Source organism: Lynx canadensis, chromosome B2 (genome assembly GCF_007474595.2).
Source record: "Lynx canadensis isolate LIC74 chromosome B2, mLynCan4.pri.v2, whole genome shotgun sequence".
NCBI classification, from domain to species: domain Eukaryota; kingdom Metazoa; phylum Chordata; class Mammalia; order Carnivora; family Felidae; genus Lynx; species Lynx canadensis.
Genome location: NC_044307.1, coordinates 63,383,589 through 63,405,703, shown reverse-complemented (window position 1 = coordinate 63,405,703; position 22,115 = coordinate 63,383,589). Strand labels below are relative to the sequence as shown.

Below are 22,115 nucleotides of genomic sequence, written 5' to 3'. Positions count from 1 at the left end.
AAGGTGCTCAAATCTAGTAGAAAAAGACTGTGTAAGCTCCTTTATAGCTTCTACTAATGAACTTTTGTTACTATAAAGGAGTCACTTCGAACCTCTTTAGCAGTGAGACCTTTTTTAAATAAATGAATTCTTATGTGAAATTCCAGGTACATGCATTGTTTTCTATTTCAAGTAATGACTATAGCCTTTTTGGTCTTCTCTTGCCAACTTTCTTTCCCAATGAATTCCAAAGGCACTCTCTCAGAACTGAAGAATTCCCAGGAACACAGCTTAAAATTTATTCCAAAACTCATCTTTATATGTGGGGTAGGATGCTGTTTTACTTCATTTATCCTGTCAGAATTCTAAAATGTACTTCAGTCTTGTGAAGTAAGGTGGAAAACACCATCACATTCATTATATTATCCATCTATTCCTATCAATTCCAGTCAAAAGAGAAGGTAAAAACACCGAACTCTGCTTAATTGGAATATTTTTTTGTTCTGACTTTGTGGACTCTTCAGCCTACTTGTTGCTGGAACTTAGGGAAGATGTCAGGGAAAAAAAGAACCTACATTATTACTGACATAGATTTCAGGAGTTTTTATTTTTTTTTAATAAAAAAATTTTTTTTTAACGTTTATTTATTTTTGAGACAGAGAGAGACAGAGCGTGAACAGGGGAGGGGCAGAGAGAGAGGGAGACACAGAATCTGAAACAGGCTCCAGGCTCTGAGCTGTCAGCACAGAGCCTGACGCGGGGCTCGAACTCACAGACCGTGAGATCATGACCTGAGCCAAAGTCAGACGCTTAACCGACCGAGCCACCCAGGCGCCCCTCAAGCGTTTTTATTCTTAAGAGACCCAGTTCCAAAAATTTTTTGCTTGTTTTCTACCATCTCTAATTTAAGGTTCATACAGTAAGGAAACGTATTCTACTAATTACAATGCTTAATACATTTCTTCACCAGAAATATTAACATGACAATGTCTTCAGTGCTGTTCTGGTCCATAGTTAGTTAGTTAGTTAGTTACCACACAACATGTAAGCAAAAACTGTGAATTGGTGTGTGTGTGTGTGTGTGTGTGTATGTCTGAATAAAAAATCTGTGGGGAAAATGTTCCAAGTTCCCTTTTTGACAAAAGGTTTATATAACCTGATGAGTTTCATGGTTTTGGTTTGTCTGTGTATGTAGTAAGTCTTAGTGTAATTTTCATTTATCTTTGAAGTTTATATTTCAGTCTAACTGAATATAAACCTTTTATGTGACTTAGCAGAGTCTCCTTTGTTTACTTACTAATAAAGACTTTTAAATACTTTGTCTCTTTTATGTATGTGTTTTGAGTCAAATAGCCTCATAATGCAAATTTAGATAATGAATGCCTCGGATTATATACTGAATTAAAATATATCTTGGATCATTTTATTTGGATCATTGTATGCTTGCAACTCATATTGAGCATAATGGTTTTGTGCTTTTAATATCACCTTTTAAAATCATATTTTAATGATATTTTTTTGTGCTTTTAGATCATTTGGGGAATATTTTTCATCTTAGTTGCATTGCTGTTTGTAATTTCTCTCTTCCTATCAAAGTGAGTATAGTACACATAATCTGTACAGCACACATCCTGTGAAGTTAATTAAAAATGTGCTAGTATAATGTATAAATTCACTCTTTATAATTTTTTGTTGTTTTAGTTTGGATAAAGCTCTTCATTCAGCTGGAATAGATTCTGGTTTTATAATTTTTGGAGCAAACCTGAGTAATCCACTGAATATGCTTTTGCCTGTTCTACAAACAGTGAGTAAAAGGAAAAAAAAAATCAGTCATTTTCTTCTCTAGCAAACATTCTCACACTCTGTCAAACTAGTATGTTAACAGACTATTGATACTTGGCAATATATGCTTGGGCTTCTGCTGATTTGGCTCATTTACATATGACTTCTACATCAATAATAGTACTTTCAAGATTATTATAGTGACATATTACTGAACTCTTATACGTAATTTGATTTGGGATACATTATAATACCTAAGATGAACTTTTCCAATGAATTCCTATTTTTGAACTAATGAAGTCTTTTACTCCATACATAAATGTAATTTTTGTTTAATTTGTTACAGGATTTTTCTTAGGATAGTGGCACTAAACAATTTAGTAACTAGTAATTGTTTTTTGGAGGATTATTATTATTTTTTTTGTATTATCATAGTAGCCTGACCTAAATCAGAGTTGATATTTTAAACATTTGTCAAATATGAATGAAGTTTCAGTTAACTTTATATGACTTCCAGAACTCCTATTGTTTGTGTATTAAATTTAATTTTATCTTTTTTTCAGGTGTTTCCTCTTGATTATATTCTTATAACAATTATTATTATGTACTTTATTTTTACTTCAATGGCAGGAATTCGAAACATTGGCATTTGGTTCTTTTGGGTTAGAGTAAGTATAACAATATTATTTTGATTTTTTTCATTTTGTATGTAATTTCCATTACTACAAATTAACCTACATTTATAATATAAAAGTAAATATTTTGATATTAAAAGCGATGGAAATATTTGCTTTTTCACTTCATGGTAACATAAAAATGCTTTTTGTCTAGAGCAGTGGTTTGTAAATGGGCAGGTTTGTCCCCTGGGTACATTTGGCTGTCTGGAGATATTTTCAGTTGGTAAAACTAGTGGGTGCTACTGGTGTGTAGTGTGGGTAGAGGCTTGGGGAGTCTGCTAAACACTCTGTGTTGCACGGGGTAGCCTCACACAACAAAGACTTATCCAGCCCAAAATGTCAACAATGCCAAGGCACAGAGATCCTTGTATTTTTTCCATAGTGTTTGGCTGCATGGAAGTATTGAAGTACAGATGGATACACTATAGCTCAAAAGACAGCTCTTCCTACTAGAAGTTAAAGATTACTATATGATTGGAAAAAGTTATTTTCTTCTTACACTCATTTTGAGGTAAATTAAGAATTTTAAGATGAAGGTGATTCAGATAGAAACTACTTCCTGCTGTGAGTAAAAGAAAACCCAGTTAAATAGTGGTTTGAACTAATAAAAGATTTCTTGCTGTGGAAAATTTCAAAAATCTAGCATTGCTTTGTAGCTCAAAAGTGTCAAGTCCGACATCTCTGTAATTCTCTTGGCTTCTCCTGTATGATCATAATATGGCTGCTGCAGCTCCGTTTATCCTGTTCAAGTTCCATTAGAAAAACATTTCTATCAATAAAGCAGCACTCCCACAAATCCCCAGCACACTTCTTTCCTTTTGATGTTTAATATTTTATCACTGCTAGCTATGATGAGATGTAAGGGAAACTGGGAAATGTCAATTTTTAGGTTATCATGTTTTCATCTCATCCAGAATTGGAGTTAATTTACTCTATGTTGTCCTAAAATCTATTAATAAAACAGGGAAGTGATATCTTAGTTGCTAAAATAAAAATGTTCCCTGACACTGAAATGAAGAAAGTCCTGTGGCTCATTGTATTTGATACCACATGTTTTAGTTTCTCTCTATTATAGATATATATGAAAATATTTACAATCAGATTATTATAAATTATTTTAAACTAGAATTTATAACAGTATGGTAGGAGGATGTCATGAGTATTTCATAGAAATGAGTATTTATAAACATGTGACATGTCTGTTCTTGTACAGTAATATATAAAACCACAAATATATTACTAATACCTACAGTTTAAACTCATTTCTTTAATCTTTGGATAGAATTAGTGATAGTTCATAATTCTTCTTAGCTCTATAAGCTTCTAGCAGATGCTATTACATAATAAGTTTAGAAGATTTGTCTGGAAACAAACCAGCTGAATACTAATATATTCTCTAGGTCTTGAGTTTTTCATGGATCATTTATAGGATCCTTTGAATATAGATGCTTTGCTATGACTAAAGGAAACATAAATATACACCTAAAAGATTTGCAGGGAAAGAATTGTCTTTGTCATTCTCATAATCCTTTGAAATGATTAAGAATTCTTTAAAAAAATTTTTTTTTAACGTTTATTTATTTTTGAGAGAGAGCACACGCGCACGTGCGCAAGTTGGGGAGGGGCAGAGAGAGAGGGAGACAGAATCCAAAGCAGGCTCCAGGCTCCAAGCTGTCAGCACAGAGCCCAACATGGGGCTCGAACCCACAAACCGTGAGATAGATCATGACCTGAGCCAAAGTCGGATGCCCAACCAACTGAGCCACCCAGGTGCCCCAAAATGATTAAGAATTCTTAATATTTATTTTGGAAGAAAGAAATGGTTGACTGAACTGTGTCATTACCTTTAACATATGAGCAGGACTTAGTGCCATACAAGTAAAACATATTGCTGAAATATAATATTGTTACTGTCTTTTTTCTTTGCAGCTATATAAAATTAGAAGAGGTAGAACGAGGCCCCAGGCACTCTTATTTCTCTGCATGATACTTCTGCTTATTGTCCTTCACACTAGTTACATGATTTATAGTCTTGCTCCCCAATATGTTATGTATGGAAGCCAAAATTACTTAATAGAGGTAAGTGTAAAATTTTAAACTTCATTATCTTGACATTTTTTTTTTATTTAAAAATTTTTTTTAGTATTTATTTTTGAGAGAGAGAGAGAGAGTGAGCTGGGGAGGGGCAGAGAGAGAGGGAGACACAGAATCCGAAGCAGGCTCCAGGCTTTAGGCTATGAGCTGTCAGCACAAAGCCTGGCATGGGGCTCAAACCCATGAACCACAAGATCATGACCTGAGCAGAAGTCAGACACTTAACGGACTGAGCCAGCCAGGTGTCCCCATTATCGTGACATTTTAAAGATAGTGATATTTAAAAACAGTTTTTAATTTGTGAAGACTCCAATAAGGTAATAGCTCATCAGATTAAGTTTAATATTGCTAAAATAGGATTTTCATTCTATTTTTGAACTTATTTATATTTGTTTCTTAAAGTTTTTTAATAACACTCTGAATTCTATTATAATAGTTCCTTAATGGATCCCCTGGTACCAAGGTGCTGAGCTTTATCTCAGCACTCTATTGAAACTCATAATATTTTCTCTAAAATAAATATTTCAAGTAATTTTATTAATATGACTTCCTCCAAAATTTTGATGAGCAAAGTTTGTCATCAGTCCTGTGAATCCCACAGAAGAGGCTTTAAAAATATTTTATTTGTGGGTGTCTGAGCTTCCTTTTAACATAATGGGTATCCTCTTACCTGTTACACTCTTTCTTGATATTGATCTTTCAAAAAGCCAGCTGTAGTTCCTAGTTGTAACTGGACAGCTAGTTTGGATTTTTTGACATATTAAAATATTTTGACCATATCTGATTTAACCTTTGTGTGGTTTATTTCTTTTTCCTAAAATACTTTGCTCTACTTAATAATGCAAATCAAATCTGTGTTTCACGTTCTATTTCAAGCCTTGCTCTTAATGGAGTCTTTGGTTACTAATCTACCCAGATCACTCCTTTTTTTTATCATGTAGTTCCTTCTTTCTTTACTTTATTTAACATGTAATTAAGAACAAAAATTTAACAAGTACATCCAGCCTTCCATCAGTACCATACATAATATTACTGATGGTTGAAAAATTAGTTCACTGACAAATATTAAGTAATAATGTAGGTGGAACAAATATAAGCACAAACTGTAATAGAGGTACATGAGTAACCTGAGTTTGGGAAACATAGTACTGGAAGATCACTTGAATCATATTTTCTACTTCTTGTATCTTTTTATTCTCTTCTTGCCTTATCCCCTCCACCCAGTTCACTAGGTCATGCCTGTTAAAATTTCTTGTATGAATAAATGAAGTGAGGTCATGCATTTGCATGGACAAAAGATAATTCTTGTTTTACAGTGGAACAATAAGTAGGCTGTTTCTCTGGGAAACGCTCTGTTGTTCAACCAAGACCTAAAGATTGTTGCAAAAAGGTCCAAATGTTAGAGGCACCTGGGTGGCTCACTCAGTTAAGTGTCTGACTCATGATTTGGGCCCAGGTCATGATCTCACAGGTCATGGGACTGAGCCCCATGTCAGGCTCCGTGGGTTTCTCTCTCTCCTTCTCTCTCTGCCCTTCTGTCTCAAAATAAAAAAATTAATTAAAAAAAAAAAGCCCTACTGTTACATTTACCATAAATCTTTTTCTTCTAATTGTAATTTTGCATAAAAATTACCTTTTAGAATATTAGCCAAATGTAGTTTAATAGAAAACAGAGTTAAAATTCATAATGTGATTACTTTTTAGTCCAAATATATGTATTAATGTAATATTTATATTTTAATTGTATTTTCATCTTTCAGAGCAATATAACTTATGATGACCATAAAAACAACTCAGCCCTCCCTGTGCCAAAGAGATGTGATGCAGATGCCCCTGAAGGTAAGTGAGGCAGCGCTTATCAACTATCTTAAAGTTCATAACTCTATGAGAAAAGAGTTGGCTTGCATTTTGCTGTGTTAATCATTTGATACATCTGTTTTAATATGTGGTGACAAAGGAACTTTTAGCAAGAAGAAATCGTTAAGTCTTTTCAATAGAATTTCTTGGTGATATATTGATTTCCATTAGGGAAAGGACCATTATAAATTAGTTACTTATGAAAGAGCAAAAGGTAGTTATTATTTATTACATTTACTAATATAATAAATCACTCTTAAATACCTTTTTTTTTTCCTTATAAAACTCAAGATAGTTTTGGTAGAATGTGTAATTCTTAGGACCAAGACCGTAAGCACCTATGACTTAGAACTTTTAATTCATACGTGTCTAGTTATTTAATAATAGTATAGTAATGTTAATGACAATAGCAGTTCACTTTTAAGAACATATAATTGCATTCCAGGCACTATGCTAAGTATTTTATGTGTATTCTAAGAAAAACTGTGATCTTATGCTTTTCCTCTGTATAATTTTAGAAAATTATTTTTTTTCTTCTTCCTGTGCATTAGGTGTTTTTTTTTCTTTTGAATATTATAATATTCTGTCCTTACTAAGGATTCCAGATACATTCTGTCAGAATTTGCAATTTTTTTTTTACTCCTGTCTTCAAAATTCTTTTATGTCATGGTAAAATAATATGTCCAATATAGTATATCTCTTCATAAATCACCCATGGGTACCATAATAAAAAGATAAATTTTTCTGAGTTTTTAGCAGGGTCAACTAAAGAATGTGATGGAGTAATAGGAAGAATAGGCGTAGAATACTGGAATAGCCCAGAGGAAGAAGTAATTACCTCTACCTGGAGGAGATCATTGTGCAGTGGTAGTCAAAAGATGGGCTTTGGAAAAGCAATATCAGAGCTGCATTTCAAAGTTAAAGAAGAATTTATCTGGTGTGTGTGCATCAAGGGAGATTGTTCTAGGCAGAGGAACAAAATGCACAAAGTAGATTATCTTAAACTATATGGGTATGTGTTTAAAAGAATTTAAAATATTGTTATTGTTTTGTATTTTAAATTATAGGGGTAAGAGGTTGGAGAGATGGAGGAAACGAGATTGTAGAATTAGGAGTCAGATCACAAAATGTTCTGGAAAGTAAGAGCACCAATGAAAATTTTTGAATGAGGAAGTAGAAGTTATGATCTGATTTATTGTCCGTAACTTAAATTGTAACAGTTGTGTCTTATATAGAGCCTGGATTTGAAACCAGGGCATAGAAATCAGATGAGAGGGGTATCCAGAAGGAGCTATTATAGTAATCCAGGAGTGATGGTAAAAGCCTGAACTAAACAGTGGTCATGAGTGTATGAAATAAAGAAAGAAATTCGGATGAAATGAGATTTCTGATTGGATCTAAAGTGTTTTTGAAGAAGACAGAAGATTCTAGAATGGCCCTCTAGTTACTGAGTCATTTGGTGAATTTTGGTATCACCAAACTGAGATAAAAATACATATGAAGATTAGAGAGAATTGTAAGAAATGATGAGTTGACCTGAGATATCTCTGGGAAATTCAGGTGGAGGTTTCCAAGACAGATGAATATATATGTAAGGAAGTGAGACGATAGAGAGTGAGAGGAGCACAGAGACTGGATCTCAGGAAAGTTATCTGAAAGAAGGTAAAGAAGGTACAGAGAAGAGGACTGAAAAAAAAATGTTGATGAAGAGAAATCTAATCGCATGGGTAAAAAGGAATATATATCTAGTGACTTATTAGTCTTCATGGAAATTTGTATTAGGGACTGAGAGGGTCCCTAAAGACAAAAGGGTCATGCAGGGTCAAAGAAACAAAGATTTTTGTTTTGCTGTTTGTTTGTTTGTTTTAATAGATTAAGAGAGACTTCAGGGATGATGGGATGGAATAGAGGAGGAGAAGTTGAAAAATATCAGAAAGGATGAATGAGGAGACAATGTCCAGTTCCAGAGGAGATGGTATTATGAACATCCAAGACAGGATGCTTTAGGTAGAATGACTGTGAGGGAAGAAGCAAGGATATGGACTCAGATAGTAATTTCTTAGTGATGAGTATGGGCAGGAAGTTTTCATTTGTGTATGACTGTCTCAGTTTGCTCTGAAGTGTAAGTTCTGGTCATCTGCTGAGAATTGAGTAGGCCATGGGGGCATGAAATTGACAAAAGTGGCAAACGTTTCTGATAGGCCATGAAGGTGAATAAATAAGGATATGACTGAAAATAAGTTGGTGATAGATAAATACGTCAAAGGACAAAGATGAAATTGTCAATTTGTGTTTTTGTTGAATAGATCTTTACAACTGATATGATTATTATCCATCAGTGCTTAGGTTGTCTGGGGAATGTAGGTTGAAGAGTTGAAGTAGGATGCAAGGCAAAGGACAGGCTGAGAGTGAGAGAATTAAGTGACCAACCACAGAGTCTGGGATGCGTACGGGATAGGGAAGACTCTAAAACTGGGAGAAAAGAACAAACTAGAGAGGAGATGGGAAAACAAATCCAGTGGGATACCTTTTGTTGCCTGAAGAAAAATAGTAAAACGTTTCTAGTATAAAAAATATGACTTGACTTTCCAATTATACTTATGTAATGACTTTAGTCCCAGATTTTTTACTTTGAAATGTACACATACATCACATCACAAATAGGTTTGATAGTTGAAATGCTTTGGGTTGTCATTTTTAGCTAAGTGAAAATAGAATGAAAAATTACTGCTGAGTTGACTTGTAATTTCTTTTTTTTTTGAACTAAGAGGGCATTGACCCTGAAGATCCAAAATAGGTTCTGCTTTTAAAAATCTTATGGCAGTATTGAAATCTAGCAGAAAAATAAATTTAAAAAAATTAGGATTTCAAATTATGTTGCACTGGTAAAGGGAATTTAAAATGCCCCTGTATTGCTGAACTGAGTGAATTTGTGTATTATAGATTAACAAGCTTTAGTCAGATGGTACAACTTGACCATAACCTTTTATGAATCACATTTAGTATTTTTCTTTTTCATCTAATTTAGTTAAAATGACTCCATTTGAACTGTTGAAGATTTTTCTTAAACTTTTCAGTTGACTTAGCCTTTGAAATGTTACTTTGCAGTACAAAAGCACACCTTTAGATTTATGGATATGATTAATTTTTCTCCACCTTTTTTCTTTGTTTTCTAGTTCATCTTTAAATGTTCAATTTGCCTGTGCATACTTAGAAGAGGATGGTAGAAATATGGCCTTAGTTTTAGGGTAGCAGGGTAGATTTTTTAAATACAAATAATGATGGAGAGAGATGAAGAATAGATTAGAACATGAGATTTGACACATAGGGGTAGGAATGGTGTGGAATGTATGGTGACAGGCTAGTATGGCTGTATCCATTCAAACATGAATTCGGAAATCTCAGCATGCAGAGAAAAAAATCAGCACTAATATTTGTGACATTTTGGTGGGCACATTTGGCTAGCGTAGATGATGCTACAATATAAATATGCCATAAGGCACTTGATGGCACCTTTGTTATGTGTCTTTTGCAAGTAACAGAATTCTGGAGAGTGTTAGATTTAAAAGCAAAAATTATAATTTATAATGTTATACTTAAAATTGTTTCTGAGAAAAATAATCTCCTTGGAAAGATATTAAAGCATCAATTTCTAAAAATACATATATGGATCTTTTATCAATCAGTACATTTTAGAGACTTTTTTCTTAAGTAATATTGTGTTCATATATGGGGTAGTCTTGCATTTATTAAACATATAAGAAACATACTGACACCCTACTTTTAAGTGGTTATAGTGTCTTAAGATTCAAAAGAGTCATTGATCTAAAAATAGTTTAGGTTTTTTGTGTTTAAAATAATCTCTTAAAGAAGGGAATGATTTAGCAGATTTATGAATAATACCTATCATACTATGTTTATAAAGTTTTCCTAAAATGACAATATTATGTGATTTATCTTGACCGGTAGTGCATAGTTTATATGTTTAAAGTGAGTCAACTCAGCAAATTAGAAATCAAGCTTTAACTTTTATATGCCATTATGGCAAAAGGATCTTTACATTCCTAGTTTTATATATTCTTTAATTGCTACTTAATCTAATAAGCATTAATATACAATTTGGGTGTTTATATGAATAAAATATTTAAGAAAAGCACAGAATTATTAAAAGCAACATAAACATATGTAAATATTTGAGTCAAAATAGGAAGATAAAAGATCATTGTCTCTTAATAAACAAACACAGTAGATATTGTGAATACTGGGGTAGATTTTGGGAAAGTGTCAGAGGAAACACCTACCTAGTATGTTTCTCTGCCATCGAGTAGCACACAGACTAGTGCAGTTAGATATGAAAATAAATAATTGTAATAGAAGGAAAAGTAAGTGGCAAACTATAAAGAAATTATAGGCAAAATGCTATGGGAAGGCAAAAGGTGATAATGATTTATTCTACCCAAGAGGCAGTATAACATTTCAGCTGGGCCCAAAAGCATAAGATAAATAAATCTAAATGAACAACAGCAACAAAAAAAATACTAGAGGATATTCCAAGCAGAGAAGGCACCTGCATTAATAAGGCATAAAGACATAAATATATTTGGCATGTTATAGTAACCATAAATTGTGGCAGGAACATTGAATATTTGGGGAATTCAGTGAGGGATGAAGCAAGATAATATGTTTCCAAATGACTATTTTTAAAAACCCATGAACCCCCAAGTCTTATTTATGCTGTCCTATTTAATTCTTTTATCTTTTCCTGAAGTTAACTTGTGTTTGTTGTCTTGGAACTGGAAATGATCATATAAGTCAAACTTGATTTTTGTGGGTTATTCTAGTTAAGTGTATTTGTTAATATATATAGCCAATCTTAAAAAAATAATCAGATGATCTATATAGCATTAGATTTTCATGTTAGGCTATAATTTTACCAGGACAAATGGTTAAGATGACTCAAGTTAAATGATGATGCTAAAATAGAATTTGATGTGTTAAACTAAACTACATGAATTACAGAAAACTGAGCAGAGGGACGCCTGGGTGGCTCAGTCAGTTAAGCTTCAGACTCTTGATATCAGCTCTGGTCATGATCTCATGGTTCCTGAGACAGAGCCCCCTTGGGTATGGCTGTATGCTTCCACTGCAGCACCTGCTTGGAGTTCTCTCTCTCCCTGTCTCTCTCTGCTCCTCCCCCATTCATGCTCGCTTTCCCTGTGTCTCTCAATTTTAAATAAACATAAAAAATAAATATTTAAATAAAAATAAACATTAAAAAAATGGAGAAGACTTAAAAAGCTAAAGTAGGGTTATAATTATAGAGCCTAAATACAAAGGGAAAAGTGGGAATTATTTTGAATGACTAAAGAAAAATTTAATAATGTTAATAAAGTAAACTGTGTATTGATAGCTTGCTTTAGAAAGTAGTTAAACACTAAATTCTGGAGTAAACAAGCCCATCATCAAGAAATGACTCAAAATACATTCTCTGTAAATGAAACTTGTTTACCTGGCTGTTATGCCAGCAAATAAACAAGTTGACCTGTTTTCTCAGAACCTCAAGTAGCTATCCTTCTAAAAACATTTATCTAAGATACTGTGTTAGTTAGGCATAGAGAATCTTTTTTTTTTTCTTTGCATTTTCTTTGTGAGAATTCTAGAAATGAAAAAAGGCCACAAAGAGACATGTAAGTTGTAAACAGTTTTAAGATATAAATTAGAATATTAAAGTGAAAAACAAACAAAAAACAAAAGTTACTTTAGAGAGGACATCTAACTATTTAATTCCCTTTATTGCAGATACAGAAACTAAGGCCCTAAGAAATGAGAATTAAAAGTTATACAGATAGTGTGAGACTTTGGACTTCAATGCAAGTGTCTGGATTCCTAGTATCTTTTTTTCCTACATTTAACATTGTTGTGTCTTGTGTTTTGTTTGCATCATCTGTCCTTTAAATTTTAAAAATAAAATTCTAAGGGAGATAGTTATTTGAAGCCTTGAGGGAATGAAAGTCACAGACAATAGAAAGGAAAACCAGAGGTTCAAGAGTTAAACTGAGGCTATTGGAGAAGGAAAGTAAGAGTCTGGAAAACGAGAGATGAAAACCAGACTACTATAGCATTATAGTAACCAAGAGAGTTTTGTGTCCAGAGGTCAATAGTGTTGATGCTTCAGAGAGAGATTTAGCAAGCAAATCTTAAACCTTTGACAATGCAGTTTTAGTAGGGTAGTTTGGGGCTAAAGTAGTAGAGAATTAAGTGAAAAGATTTAACAATGAAGAAAATTCCTTACCTTGATGTGGTTTTGGTTTGGGATTTTGTCATGCTTTTTTACATAGCCTTAAAAAACCCCATATATTACATGGCATATGAACTAAAAGCATGGAGTTATTACTAAAGTTGTATATCAATCTAATTTAAAAAAAATTTTTTAACGTTTTATTTATTTTTCAGAGACAGAACATGAGCAGGGGAGGAGCAGATAGAGAGGAAGACAGAATCTGAAGCAGGCTCCAGGCTCTGAGCCATCATCAGCACAGAGCCTGATGCAGGGCTCAAATCCACAAACTGTGAGATCATAATCTGAGCTGAAGTTGGACGCTTAACTGACTGGGCCACCCAAGCACCCTTCAATCCAATTTTTAATATGAGATTATACTAAAATGCATTCAGGAGTTTGCTCTGTGGCTAAGCCCTCAAGTCTTTTCACAAAGTCAATGTATTCTTTTTTTTTTTTAATTTTTTTTTTTTTATGTTTATTTCTGAGACACAGAGAGACAGAGCACAAGTGGGGGAGGGGCAGAGAGAGAGGGAGACACAGAATCAGAGGCAGGCTCCAGGCTCCGAGCTGTCAGCACAGAGCCCGACACGGGGCTTGAACTCACAAGCCGTGAGATCATGACCTGAGCTGAAGTCGGATGCTTAACCGACCAAGCCACCAAGGCGCCCCAAAGTCGATGTATTCTTAATTCCACATTTCTGTTTCCTTAATTCATGCATTGAGTAAGAACATAGAGTTCAGTTTTGAACATTTTTGTTTGAGTGTTCCTTAAATATCCAAGTGGAGATCTTGAGTTGGCAGAGTTGGATCTGAAGTTGTAGAGAAATTTATGCTGGATTAGTCAGGGTTCAATGGGAAGTAAAGCTGTAAGACTGGGTAAGAGATCACTGAGTATAGTGGAGAGGACGTACAAGAGGCTCTGTGACTGGTGGTTAGAGGTTAGAAAGAAGAAGAGCAACCAGCAAAGAACTAAGAAGGGACAACCAGTGAGTTAGGTGGAAAATTAGGCAAATATAGTTTCCTATAGCCAAAGGAAGAGTGATGAACCATTTCAGATGCTGGCATTTGCCAAATTAAAAAAAAAAAAAAAAGAGAGAGAAACTGTATTTGAACAGATGATAACAGTAGGAAAAGGGGAACTGTTGCAATAAGGAAAACTTTCTGACCATGAAGCTGCAATTGTTTCAGAGATCAGGCAGAAAAGAGGATTTTTCCCTAGGTGGGGAGGAGTAAACAAGGCTAGAAAGAACCAGCATGGTTTCCAAGATGACAGGGCTCTGGTCAAGTTCAACATTGTCAGGATAAGTCAGGTAAAACAAGGACTAAAAAATGACTTTTGGTCATTTTCATGGGTCATTTAATTGGGTGACTGACAAGAACAGTTATGACAAGATGGTGCAGGAAGAAACCTGATTGGAGCAGATTAAAGAGGGAGTAGGGACTTGAGTGGCCAACAGTGTGAAATGATTGTCATGGCAGAAACACCAAGAAAAAACAACTGCTGAGTAAAATACCAAATTTCTTAGAAGTATCAAAGTGCTGATAAGATCTTAAGACAAAAGCCTCAGGGGCACCTGGATGGCTCAGTCCAATTCTTGATTTCAGCTCAGGTCATGATTTCATAGCTTGTGAGTTTGAGCTCCACATTGGGCTCTGCGCTGAAAGCGTGGAACCTGCTTGGGATCCTCCACACCCCCTCCTGACACCCCCCCACCCCCCACCCTTCCTGGCCTCCCTGGCTTGCTCTCTCTCAAAAAATAAATAAATAAGCAAAACTAACAAACAAAAAATCTCAGTTCTCAGTCAACATCATTAGACCAGCAATATCAGGGAACTTGAGAACTTGTTAGAATACATTTAAATTATTAGGCCCCACCTAAATCAGAAACTCAAGGGATGGAACCCAGCAGTCTGTTTTAATAGTCCCTCCAGGTGATTCTGGTGCTGCATTGGTCTGAGTGAAGGAAAGAACCCCAGAACAAAGAAGTAAGTAGAGTGCTAAGCTGCTTTGTTCTGAGGTCCCTTACCAAATTCAGTGATTTAAGCTGCAATTTTCACAGCCTTTTGAGGGAAAAGGAACAGAAAATAAAGTCTAGAGCAGTACTGTAAAATGAAAATATAACGTGAATCACATAAGTGATTTAAACATTTTTAGCAGTCACGTGAAAAGAAACAGAGGACTTTAATTTTATTAAATGGCATTGTATTTAAAGCAGTATATCCAAAATAATGTTTCAACATGTAGTAACTAACATAATGTTTTACTGAGATACCTTATAGCCTTTTTCCTACTAAGTCTTCAAAACCTGGGGTATATTTGACATGTAAATAACACCATAATTCAAACCCTAAGTTTTCATCATCTAAATAAAACCATTTATTTTTTTAAAAAAATTTTAATGTTTATTTTTGAGAGAGAGAGAGAAAGTGGGCGGCGGGGGGCAGAGAGGGAGGGAGACACAGAATCTGAAGCAGGCTCCAGGCTCTGAGCTCTCAGCATAGAGCCTGATGTGGGGCTCAAACCCATTAACTGTGAGGTCATTACCTGAGCCGAAGTCGGACACTTAACCAACTGAACAACTCTAAGTGAAACCATTTATTAAGGTGAAATATGGTTCTACCAAAGCAGGAAGGTTGTGTTTAATGAAAAAAATGTTATACACTGCTTCAGTTTTTAATTTGAATTAATTAAAATTAAATAAAATTAGAAATTCAGTTCCTTAGTCTCAGTGGTCACATGTGAAATATTTAACAGACACATGTTCCTAGTAGCTGTTATATTGGATATGCAGGTCTAGAGCCCACATGAGTGGTAGCATCTCAAAGGTGATGCAGGTACCCTCTTGTAAAGCTGAACCCCTCCCTCCCCTAAGAATTACATCACCAACATGAGGGTGAACAGAAATAAAGCTATATTACTTCCAGAAAGCTGAATGAAAATTTGGCCTTAGTGCTAAGACTGAAAGGGAAGAATCACATCCCTGAGAAATTGTAACCACAAAAGTACTAACCCTTTGCAGATTTGCAGTCCAGATACACATCACTAGAGTGAATCTGTTTCATTGTCATCTCAGACGGGCAGACCAGGCACATGGCACAAGTAAATGCTCACTAGAGGAACATACCTTAATTGAGGCCTCAAAAAATTCCTGCAGAGGAGCACAAATAAAGACATTGGAGCCACATATTTAAGCACACGATGAAACAAAGCACCATGAAAGAAAGCTAGAAAAAATAGCAGGCAGCAAAAAGGGACTTGCAAAGACCAAATATTGGAATTATCAACACAGATTATAGAGCAGCTAGCTATGATAAAAGGAGTAAGAACAGGTCAAAATATTGGCAGGGGACAACAGAGTGAGTGAATGAAAAAGTAACAGATTCGTAATTGACCCAAATACAATATTTAGAAATAAACACACAGTAATGGGGATTAAACTCACTTGAGGGACTACAGCTTAAAACCACAATGAGTTCTGCACACATTGTTTATTAGTTGTAAGAGGAAATGTAGTAGCTATGATAGCTGTACATCAGAGAAACTGGGCCATATCTGTACCAGGTGAACAAAATTACTGTCATCAAGTGGCAGTGCATCACGTGACTTCAGATATGACATCCTGAGAGGAATGGAGAGCATGAATCAAATCATGAAGAAATATCAGACAAAACCAAATTGATAATTGACGAACGTGGTATAAAGTAACTAGCCTGTATGATTTTAAAATGTCAGTGTCGTAAAAGACAGGAGGTTTGGAACTGTTACAGATTAAGGATATTAGAGACACATGTTAACCAAAAGTAATATATGATTTTGGATTGGATCCTGTAGTAGAGGATAAAAATACTAGAAGGAATAAAGTGGGATAAATGACAGGGTGGGAATATGAATTGTAGAGTAAATTTCTAAAAATATAGTATCAATGTTAAAATTCTTAAATAGCTATACTCTGGTTATGAAAGCAAATATCCTTCTGCTAAAAAATACAGACATGTTAAGATGTTAAGTCACAATATACAGTTCAGAAAATATAAGTGTGTATATGTTGAGAGAATGATAAACGGAGTAGACTGCCACATGGGAATGGCTGTACACCAGCAAATGACAACTATTTTAAACGCTCGCAGTCCCAAGGATAGGACAAGATATGAAACTACTAAAGATGGCCATTTCTAACTACCATTTGGCAGATGTTATACATTATATTATTTATATAATTATATATTATTTATTACTGTTAAAAAATTTATACATGTATATGATATTTTTCTTAAATTCCATAAATTTAAGTTTATATCCCCAGTGGTTCAATGTTACATTTGCCCTACAAAATGATAGAACACATTTTGAACATAAAAGTTAGTGAATTCCCTAAGCAATTTCGAATAAAAGGTATAAATTTTTATGAAAGTGAGTTAATCTTCCTTGTTTATTTTTAATTTTGAATCTTCTACAAAATAATTCATGTATCACATTTTCCTGTCACTTCTGGTATAACTTTCTAGCATCAAATAAACCTTGATTCAGTTATAGACATACATATTCAGTCATGTAAAATGAGTCTTCTTTGACTAGGTTTACAGAATGTATTCCTATTGAGGCCCTATGCAGAAGGACAGTTTAAATCCAGAAAGAACATATTAAAAACTCTTTAGAATTAAACCTCTTCTCTAAAGGCACATAGTACTTTAAAACTTACTGAAGAGAAATATGGCCTTTTGTAGCAACGTGGATGGAACTGGAGAGTGTGATGCTAAGTGAAATAAGCCATACAGAGAAAGACAGATACCATATGGTTTCACTCTTATGTGGATCCTGAGAAACTTAACAGGAACCCATGGGGGAGGGGAAGGAAAAAAAAAAAAAAAAAAAAAAAAAGGACGTTAGAGTGGGAGAGAGCCAAAGCATAAGAGACTGTTAAAAACTGAGAACAAACTGAGGGTTGATGGGGGGTGGGAGGGAGGGGCGGGTGGGTGATGGGTATTGAGGAGGGCACCTTTTGGGATGAGCACTGGGTGTTGTATGGAAACCAATTTGTCAATAAACTTCATATAAAAAAAAAAAAAAAAAAAAAAAAAAAAAAATAGAAAACTATTGAACTCAAAAAAAAAAAAAAAAAAAAAAAAATAAAACTTACTGAAGAATTTTTTCATATTTTTAGTAATCCACCAATTTATAAGTGCAAAGATGGTGTTCTATATTTGGCAATATAATCCAGTTTCTTTAAACAATTTAAGATTTTTCTCAAAATTTATTACCTATTTTTAATGATAGAGCAGTTTTTACATTTTTTTATGTGAAGCTTTTGTTTGAAAGCTATGAGCTAAAACATGTGAGTTTTCTAACTTGTTTCTTACGATAGTGCCCACAACCTAGCCTTCTTCTTTCTGAACACTTTTTAGATTTACTCTGTTAACTCCAGCATATTGTCCTTTCCAGAGTATCATATTTTAACAATTCATGATATACCGTCTAAAGCCTAAACCATTCTCAACTGCTTGTCAATAAATGTTAAAATCTTTTGAATCCCATAAAATGTTGGGAACTGACACCAACACAATGTTGCTAATGTTCAGCAGTTTTGGGCACAGACCTATCTCCTATCCCTATGTTAAATAATACTGAGAACAAAAATAGTTTTATCTACTTGCTTCAGAAAGTACTCCTGACTGTGAAACTACTTGCTCAATAAAACTTACTTTAAGATTTCTCATTTCATTGTATCCACCAATCCAAAACTGTCCAAAACCTAGCCCAATTGTACCCAGTTCCGTACCTTTCAAGACCTTGATTAAAGTGGTCCAGCACATTCCAATCCCTTAAACCTTATAAATATCCTGTCTTTTCCCTTGTTTTCCCTCACTATAGTTAGTCTAATAAATTTAGCTCCGCTAGTTGACAATAAATAAGCCTACTCATGCTGAGTAATTTAAGAAGGAATAATAATTTAATCAAGAGATTCAGAATCTTACACCTCTATTTTTATTTGCTGGCTGCTAGTATCTATATGGAAATGCATGCCCAGCCAACCCCTCAAACCTCAGGTCTAAGACTCTTCCACTTTTCCTGCCTGTCACCTTCATGTTATTGCGGGGAGCAGGGGGAGTTATCCTGTTCCTTTTCTGTGCCCACAGCTATTTACTCAGATGGAAATCTTGAAATCGTATTTACATTTTTTTGCTCTTCCAACAGCTAGCCAGTTGCCAAGTCCCACTGCATTTAGATAGAAATAGCAAAGAAAAAGAAACAACTTAATGTTTATCCACCAGTGAGAATTCTTGAAATAACATCACAGACAATGTAATGATATAGCTTTATGTTTCAACATAGAAAAAAAATACTGTATGATAGTAGGTGGAAAAATACTGTATGATAGTAGTAATTAGAAAATGATACTCATTTTTTATTCTGTTGCTGGCAAACACATCTAGAAATCTGTCTGTACCCCAGGAAAATGAAATTTGGAGTAAAGACAAGAAGTAAATATTTACTCTTTTTTTAAAGAATGGATTTTATTCTGTAATTAGAAAGCACTGTAAGCGTTTTTAGGGGTGGAAATAATGACAGATGAAATAAAAATGCATCTACCAAGTAGATACTGATTTTACAGAAGACTTTTTCCTCCCAGTTTGTTGAAATGTGTGAGTGGGTTGGGCATTTACTGAAACTTTGAAAAATTTCTTAAATTCTTCGTACCATCCTTTTTGCCAGAATATGGAACGTTTTTTTCTACTTAAGCTTCTGAGGTTCCAGGAAATTTTAATTTTGAAGTCTTAGGTAACTAAGCAGTACTCAAAGCATTTTACATGATCACTACACTAACAATGGATTCAGGTGATTTTTTTTTTTTTTTTTTTTTTTTTTTTTTTTTTACCTACCTACCCTTACTTTGGCCAATAAAAAATTTAAAAAAAAATTTAAAAAAATTAAAAAATGCATTTTGTGGGAGATGCTGACCAGTATTATTAGGGGCACCTGGGTGGCTCAGTTGGCTAAGCATCTAACTTTGGCTGTGGTCATACATGATCTCATGGCTCATGAGTTAAAGCCCAGCATCAGCATCAGGCTCTGTGCTGACAGCTCACAACCTGGAGCCTGCTTCAGATTCTGTGTCTCCCTCACTCTCTGCCCCTCCCCCACTCGCACTCTCTCTCAAAAATAAATATTAAAAAAAAAAAAAGAAACATCTGTATTACTAAAGGAGTTACTACACTAGTTGACATTTCATGTTTGGTTTATATAATTATAAATAAAATGTACTTTTTAAGGAAAGCCAGTTTTAATAGGCTGAAAGTGAAGCTGCTCAAGAGATTTCATTAGAAACTAAGCCTTAAGGGTTGAGGTCAAAAAAAGGACATGGCTGTTTTGTGATGACAGTATTTGTTAATGTCTCCTGTGGTGCTGTGTCCACGTCAGTGGTCTTTAAATATAATCTGAAATGAAAATGATAGCAGACTCTTACTATGGAGATTTAAAAGGCAGATATAAATATGGACTATCAATTTAACACCTCCTACCCCATATTGGGTGAAGCTAATTAATTTTAGCTTTCTGGAATTTTGTAACTAATAAGTAGATCCATTTCTGGAGAATATGTGTCATCCTTACCCTCAGACTCAAGCACATTAGGGCATTGGCCTTAAAAAGAAAAACTATATGGTCTTTTTGTTTTATGAAAATTTGGGGGTGGGAAGTTAAGGATAAGTCAACTCTTAACATTGTGATGATTTTAATAGCTTTATTCAGAAACTTATCCAGTTTGAGAAATCCAACATTAAGTACTGACTATTATAATTTGCACACCTTTAGAAGATATTGACATCTTTTTTAGTAATACTAAGGATTATAGTCCTATTTGTCTTGAAGTTCTGAGGTAAATTTATAGATGTGCTAATTTCCAGGATTCCATATGATCATTTAATTTTACTTACCTATTATTCCTGTGTTTTTTCACTTAACAAATGTTTACTGATATCTACCATGTGTCAGACATTTTTTTAGGTATTAGTGATATAACAGTGAACAAAATAGTCAAAATTCCTGTCCCCATGAGGCTTACTTAGTAGAAGGAGACAAATAAGTATGTCAAGTGTTAAGTATTATAGAGAATAATAAAGGGCTAAAGGAGAGTGAGTGGTGCCCAGAAGGAGGGATGATTGGAAATTTTGAGTAGAAAGGAAATTACTACTGAGAAGCTGTCATTTGAGCAAAATGACCTTAAACAAGTGAGGAGCAATGGCAGCTATCTGGGGAAGAGCATTCCAGACTTAAGAAATGTGCAGAGTGGGAGTGTGCTGGAGGAGGTAGAGGAACAGGAAGCAGTCAAGTTTAAGGACTTTAGCTTTTACTTTCAGATGCAAGATTGTGAGCAGAACAATGACATGATGTTCTCAAGGGATCACTTTGATCACTGTGTTGCATATAGGCCAGGGCTTGGCACACGTTTTCTGTAAAGGATAAGATAGTAAATATTTTATGCTCTGTGGGGCACACTGTTCAACTCTGCCGATTGCAACATGACTGCTGCCATAGATAATACATTATGGATGGCTGTGGCTGTGTTCCAGTAAAACTTATGAAAACAGGTGACAGGCTAAATGTAACTCTTGGATTATAATTTTCCAAACCTTGAGATAGGCCATTATAAACCCAAGGACAAAAACAGGTTGCCAGAAAGCTTTTGCAGTAATCCAAGGGAGAGCTTGGGGTGGTGCAGGTGGCAGGAAGTGGTCAGATGCTGATGTATTTTGAAGGTAGAACCAGTAGGATTTGCTGAGGAATCTAGTATAAGATAGGAGAGAAAAAGGAGTCAGGGGTTATTTCTATGTTTTTGTTTTTGTTTTTGTTTTTGTTTTTTAATGTTTATTTATTGTGAGAGAAAGCACACATGTGAGTAGGGGAGAGGCAGAGAGGGAGAGAGAGAATCCCAAGCAGGCTCCACAGTCAGCACCCCCTGCTGATGTCTATGTTTTTTAGCATTTTAATTAGAAAATGATACTTAATATTATATATTTACTTATTAGATAACATCTAGAATAATTATCTTTAAAACCAATATTTGTAGCTATTAAGGTTATACATTTTTTCCTTGAGCCTGTTTGACTTTGCTTAGTTTATGGTATTACTTCATAAGTTGGAAACTAACAAGATAACTTACTAACTTCTTAGTCTATGGTTAGTCATTGCACATTTTCTCATTAGATTTCCCTTACGGCTGAGAGCAAGTGTGGTATGTGGTATGTGAGGTTAGGGCATTACCTCATGGTCAAGAAAGCAAGCAAAATAAAGATGTGAGCCTGTTAGCTATCTGTGCATAGCTCTAAATAAGATTTATCAATCCAATGAAAATAATATATAGAGCCTACCTTATTCTGTTAAATGTTTAAAATGAATAGTTTTTAGAGTGCCTGGGTGGCTCATTGGGTTAAGTGTCCAACTTTTGATT

General features: G+C 34.5%; 1 protein-coding gene across 4 annotated transcripts in view; it reads left to right on the top strand.

The window, feature by feature from the left end:
• Nucleotides 1–22,115, top strand: part of LMBRD1 (LMBR1 domain containing 1) — a 111,896-nt gene that overhangs the window by 77,693 nt on the left and 12,088 nt on the right. For all 4 annotated transcript variants that reach the window (XM_030315781.2, XM_030315783.1, XM_030315784.1 and 1 more), the window contains 5 exons: nucleotides 1,510–1,574; nucleotides 1,681–1,783; nucleotides 2,325–2,429; nucleotides 4,368–4,517; nucleotides 6,293–6,371. In XM_030315781.2, the coding sequence (XP_030171641.1) occupies nucleotides 1,510–1,574; nucleotides 1,681–1,783; nucleotides 2,325–2,429; nucleotides 4,368–4,517; nucleotides 6,293–6,371 (502 nt within the window). The remainder of the gene's footprint in view (nucleotides 1–1,509; nucleotides 1,575–1,680; nucleotides 1,784–2,324; nucleotides 2,430–4,367; nucleotides 4,518–6,292; nucleotides 6,372–22,115) is intronic.